This window comes from Alexandromys fortis, unplaced genomic scaffold, assembly GCF_014885135.2.
Source record: "Alexandromys fortis isolate MF-2015 unplaced genomic scaffold, M_Fortis_MF-2015_v1.1 scaffold_164, whole genome shotgun sequence".
Classification (NCBI taxonomy): domain Eukaryota; kingdom Metazoa; phylum Chordata; class Mammalia; order Rodentia; family Cricetidae; genus Alexandromys; species Alexandromys fortis.
Window position 1 is genome coordinate 3,117,170 of NW_026068047.1, and position 6,451 is coordinate 3,123,620.

The 6,451-nt window shown below is 39.8% G+C and overlaps 1 protein-coding gene across 1 annotated transcript; it reads right to left on the reverse strand.

The window, feature by feature from the left end:
* Positions 1-5,336: 5,336 nt before the first annotated feature.
* LOC126486612 (cytochrome c oxidase subunit 5B, mitochondrial-like) lies at positions 5,337-5,803 on the reverse strand. Its single transcript, XM_050118929.1, has one exon. The coding sequence runs from the start codon at positions 5,786-5,788 to the stop codon at positions 5,399-5,401; it is 390 nt and encodes a 129-aa protein (XP_049974886.1). The 5' UTR covers positions 5,789-5,803; the 3' UTR covers positions 5,337-5,398.
* Between the last annotated feature and the right edge of the window lie 648 nt (positions 5,804-6,451).

Sequence of the window (6,451 nt, forward strand, 5' to 3'; positions counted from 1 at the left end):
TAAATATTTGGAACCTTAAACATGGAAGAATCAGAGGCTGAGGAGAAAAAGAATATGGTGGACATAACAGAAGACAACTTTAAGTTCCCAGTTCTAATAGAGAGGAAGCACTGTCCCATGATTCAGCAAGCAAATAGGGGTTTTGATAATGCAGAGTACAAGGAATTATGACAATCAGGGAACACTCAGAATCTAAACCAGTAGGTGAAGAGTTTCAAGCAAGAAAAGATCCTCTTACATCTTGGCTTGTTAAGCCAAGTCTAATTATCTTTGCCTACTATTGTATGATGAAAAGCATCTACAGAAGAGCATCTAACATCAATCAGTATAAGAGAATAGTAGGCGTTCACTCAAGACTCTTCAGTAGCAATTGTGTTTTCCAGGCTCCACCAGGGAGTTCGAGAAAACCTCATGCTTGCCTCAACCCCAAACAAGACCATTTGGTGGCTTTGAAACAAATAGCATTTACAATGAGAGAAAGAGTTATTATTTAGGGGTGTTTTCCATTAATACATATTGACCTCAGCAACCAGTAAGAGTACAGGAAATGCGACTTGAAAAAGCCTCAGGGTCTATGTACTTAGTCATGAGTTACTTATGTCAGGTCAGGGAAGTCAGTGGTGATCTAGTAAATAGTCAGATCAATACGGACTTCTTTCCAATGAGGACTGGAGATCCATGTGTTCAGCATTGTGTGTGTATGTGTGTGTGTGTGTGTGTGTGTGTATGTGGACACATAGGATTAGAATAGGTATAGATAGGTTCAGTGGGTGAAATGAATTAATCACATTATTCTGGGGGTTTACATTGTGTGCACCATTTAAAAAGAAAACAAACTAATGTCACTTCAACAAATAAACTGTATTTTGAATTCTTTAGGAATAAAATGTTCTGCTTCCAAAATCTAGTAGTAAAAAAAAAAAAAAACCAACCAACCAAACAACAACAACAACAACAAAAAACCAAAAAAATGCCCCTAAAACCAAAACCAAAACAAACACACACTTGATTAAGTTCAGGATGTCAGACCAGAGCTCCCAGCATGTACTTCTCATGGTTTCTGTGCTTTCTGCCAAGGCAAGTAAAGTTCATTGCCTTCTTGGATATTTCTGAGTGTGAATATATGCAAGGAAAAACAAACGGTGCTTGATAGTTCATGAAATTAGCTGCAGGACATACAAGTATATGACATCTTTATCCTAAAAGAAACCACAAATAAAAAGTGATATCCTAATTTAGAAAATTATTTTGAGAAAGTAAGTTTCAAGAGAATTTAAGGGATTCACTAAAATATATGAGAAGGTATTTGAAGTAATTCCAGATAGCAGAACACATTTTTTTTTTTTAAATTTCCAAAAGAAAGTGTTGGGGCTGGAGAGATGGCTCAGCGATTAAGAGCATTGCCTATTCTTCCAAAGGTCCTGAGTTCAATTCCCGGCAACCACATGGTGGCTCACAATCATCTGTAATGAGGTCTGGTGCCTTCTTCTGGCCTGCAGGCATACACGCAGACAGACTATTGTATACATAATAAATAAATATAAAAAAAGAAAGACTGTGTTACTGCTTAAAGGTCTTGACTCATTAAAATCTACTTATATAGGTGACAGATTTGGGGGATGAAATGTTCCTACTTGGAGAAAGAAACATAGCGATCATGTCTAGGAGGCAGAAACTATGAAGAATAAATTTAAGTCTGGAACATGTTTTGCCTATGAATATTGAGAAGGAGCACCAAGAGGCCCACATTCAGCATACATTCCCTGAAAACACTCATACCTTTTACACTCTTGCTTATTCATGCGCCTATGTTAGCTTAGCACACAGGCTGATGTTCTCGGCTCCATTTCTGTTTTCAGCCAGGAAAGGTCAAACTTATTCATACATGAAACCTTTGCTTATATGTCAGAGGTTGCTGAACCAATTGCAGCTGATTTTGAATATCTAACAACAGAAACTCTAACAAATGAAGACGGTACTTTCAAGAAATTGCTTGTTTTAAAATAAAATTAGCTTTTCCATAGGTGCCAAACTACTGGCAGAAGATAGTGGGAGCTTCTCTAAACACCAAGACACATACACTGAGAAACCGAGGCAACATACGTGTGCCTCTTTACTTTAGGAACAATGCTTTTAAATGACTGCAGAGCAGATAAGGGAACAGGGTGAAGAAAACAGCTTGCTTTGCATTATTTAACCAGGTGCTAACATTTTATTTGTGTATAGATATCTATTCTATGATTACATAAAATAAAAAAAAATGCAATTCAATTATTTCTTTTCTCGTATTTCTCCCAGTCTTTTCCCAAAGGGCAGTCAGTCACACATTGCATGTACGGAAGGCTTAGGGTTGCAGTGACTGACATTTAACCACTAGAATTATCTTTTGTCTAGGTTAAACAATTGAGCCGATATTTCAAAGAATATGGAAGGAACCAAAGGGACAGGTATCTAGGATTAAGTGGGGGAGATAAAAAGGCACCTAGTACAGTGTCAGAATGTTAGATTTTGTTCTACAATCCAAGGAAATGTAAGTGGCTGATGGAAGCAGCATGGAAATGCCATGGAAGAATGCTCCTTAACGGGAAGCTCTGTTACTGTGTGTATATTTTCCTCAGAGAGATCGTAAAGACAGATGTTCAATGTAGAAGTTACCCAAAAAGTACAGGTCAAAGGGTGTCTCTGTCCTCCGTTGACACAGGCAGATCACATAAGAGGGTTCTCAGGTGTTGGGGGTTTCCATTGGTGAGCTTGGTACTTAATGTTTGGATTTGTTATTTGAAAATAAGTATTATCTGTGTGCTTTGTTCACTTCTCTGTATATATGATTTAATAAAACACATAAAAGGAAAAATGAAGGTGTCTGTAGCACGAATTCTAACAGGTCTTCATAATAAAAACCCAGAGTCAGATATTAGTGGGTGAAAGTTGAAAGATCGGAGAAGCAGAACAGTCAGCCACTAGATCTTACCTCCACAAAATTGTCAGACAGAATTCTGTATCCTTTCTCTACAAGTTCTCAGAATGAATGCCCTCTCTATGAAACTTCATACTGAAATGTCTTGAGCTCCTGTCTCCTCCCACCTTATATTCCTTTCTCTGCCCAGCTATCTCCCTTCCTGTCTACACAGCCACAGTGTTGGGATTAAAGGCATTTGTCTCTCAAATACAGGGATTAAAGGTGTGAGCCACCACTGCCTGTATCAGTTTCTCTTTGAGACTGAATCAGTCTTGTGTAGTTCAGAGTGGCCTTGAACTCACAGAGATCCTTGTCTTTGCCTCCTGAGGACTGGGATTAAAGGTGTGTGCCATTTATGGCTAACGAGTGGTTCATGCTCCACTCTTCAGGCAAGCTTTATTTGTTAGGTCACAAACAAAATATCACCACTGCCACAGATACCTGAACAAAATATGATCTGGAGCAGTGTGTGCCTTGAAAAAGAATCACAAAAAAACAAATAAAAAATAAAATAAAAGACAAGCAGAAAGAAAGAAAGAAAGAAAGAAAGAAAGAAAGAAAGAAAGAAAGAAAGAAAGAAACTTACAATTGATGGAAGCCCAGAATGAGGCTGAAATAAATATGACCTGGAGATATTTAGGCTTACATAAAGAGGATGATATTTTATTTATAGAGCTAAAAGCCTCACGTGGGAGAAGTGTTTGAGTCAAATTGACACATTTCACAATGAATATTTGAGATATTTATTTGTGATGCCAATAACATCCTTAAGTAAAGCTATTACATCCTCAAAGATGAATGTTGTTTATATAGCTCAGTTAAGTGTCTGTGTCGCTGGGAGGGATATAGACAGAAAATAGTTGAAATAAGAGAAATTTAGAGGATTCTCCAGGACAGTAAGAAAATAAGATATTTGAGTGCTAACTCTTAGAAAACTGTTAAATTTTTTTTTTTGAAATTTTACCATATGCTACCATTACCCTAGTCCATGGCATAATACTGTTAGAACAAAATGTATAAAAAATATGGTTTGAAATTGCATGATCAAGTCAGTCAGTGGAGACTCATGTCTTCAATACCAGTATTCTGAAGGCAGAGCAAGGTTGATCTCTATGAGTTTGAGGCCAGTATGGTCTACAGAGTGAGTTCCAGGACAGCCAGGGATGTTATACAGAGAAACCCTATTTCTGGGGCAGGGGAACTGCATGCATGATGAAACATCTGTAATGTTATCTCCTCTATATCCCAGGTAGTCTCTGGGAAAGTCTATTAGGTATATAGTAGTATAAGAAAGTTCTACCATGTGAGTTGGTGAGATAGTGATAGTTTAGTGAGTAAGGTCATGATACAAAAGTAACTAATACACATGGAATATACTCACACAAACATACACACAAATATAGAACTGAGTAAAAGGTAAAATCTAAATCATTCCAAAAATATGATGAAAGGAGGTACATTCTTCATGCTCTTGACTAATTTGCATAAATTTAAGTGATAGAAATACATAGTACTAGTGAATAATCTTTTTATTATTCCAACATAATGCTTTTATTGATTCTTTGGAGATTTCACATCATATACACCAATCATATTGACTTCCTAGTCCTTCACTGTTCATTTCCTTGACCTTGTGATAATCTCCAGCAAAAACAAAGTCAAATTTGTGTTTTCTGTATATTCTAAGTTGCCTGTGTAAAACTTTAAGACAATTCTGAAGCCATTTTTGACAATTCTGAGCCCTCTCAGTCTCAGCAGTAATGCCCCCCCCCATTTCCCCCCTGGGAACCAAGGACCTAACAGCTACACATGCATGTATGTTTTCCAGATATTGGGGCAAGATAACCTTTAAGATGTTGACTCATTTCCTGAACAATTACCCACACATGTATGTTTTGACTCAGTTTCTGGGAAATGGGGTCAAAGTGACCTCTTACCTCATCTGATCTGGCAACTGCTCTCCAGCCAATTATTGGTAGTATCCCTTTTGAATAAGCCAATCATAATAGTCAAAGAACAACCCCCAGACACCCCCTTGCTTCTGTGGCCTTTTCCTTTAAAAGTAGCCTGTACCAGCTATTTGGGGTCTCTCGGCTTCCTGAATGCTGAGGGACCCTGTCATGACAGAATTAATAAAATCTTCATGCTCTTACATCAGTTGTGGTGTGAAAGGTGATCTCTGGGGGCGACTCCTCCTTGGTGTTTGAACTCTAGGGTCCAACAGCCTGCGCCTTAAATAGAACCGAGTCCTTCCCCTCAAGCATGGAAACTATCTATTGTGGAGGGTGACACCTCAGCAGCCTATCAGAGTTTTTTTTTTTTTTTTTTTTTTTTTTTTTTTTTTTTTTTTTTTTTTTTTTTTTTTTGGGAGGAGCCAATACAATGGCTAGTTTATTGGAGGGAAGTTTTCCATCACATTCTGAAAAGTTAACGCAGGGCTCAGTGGGCCAGTTGGTGGGGCACCAGCTTATAATGGGTTCCACAGCTTGGGCACCGCTGAGTCTCGCCTTTGTGCACCCAAAACCAGATGACGATACAGTTGTCCTCTTCACAGATGCAGCCCACTATCCGCTTGTTGGTGATGGACGGGACTAAATTAGGATCTTCCTTGGTGCCCGAAGCTGCCTTCGGAGGTAGCAAATTGTATGGATCCAGTCCCTTCTGTGCGGCTATCATGATCTCCCTCTCCAGTCCTGTAGCCTGCTCCTCATCAGTAGGAACACCACCTCTAGAAGCCATGGAGCGCGTCGCAACCGCGCCATGGGGCCCGCGGGCTCTCAGGGCCTGAGCCGCCAGAGCGCCCACTCCGCGAAGTAACCTTGAAGCCATCTCGCCGGAGACAAGTAGTCCCTATCAGAGTTTTTAAGAGTTCTCTTTAATGGCTTTCTGTTTAGGCTGCTATTACTTTGGGGGACTTGGGGTTGGGATGAAGGTAGGAGTTTACACAGAAGTTTCTTTTTCTCAACAATTCATCTGCAGTCATAGACATCACTACCAAAGTAGCTTATTTGCTGTTTATGGTCTGCAGGAGCATGGCTTCCACATGGTTTCATATGGTTTCTGGTGACAGTGTAGATCTTAAGCGGGGCTCTTGGCTGCATTAGGGCCACAGATGCAGACAAGAACCTCCAATGCCACTGGGGTTATGGACATCAGTATGACTTCAGGCCGCAGTATAGACCACAGACATCTTTCTGGCCTTCAGTGGGAAAAGGAGCCATTGACATCAACACAGACCCAGCCAAATTAAGCACTTGGACCCAGACATGGTTCTAAATGACATTATGGGTCTGGATATCCCTTGGCCTCCACCTGCAGCATAGACCAAGGTTATCAGTGTGGCTTTTGATGATAGTACAGGTCACGGATATCAACACAGACCCTGCTACAGTAAAACCACTCTGGTAAAACCACAGACCCAAACATGACCCTCTGTGGCAGCACAAACCCTGACATCGCCATAACCTTAGGCCACACAGACCACTCAGAACA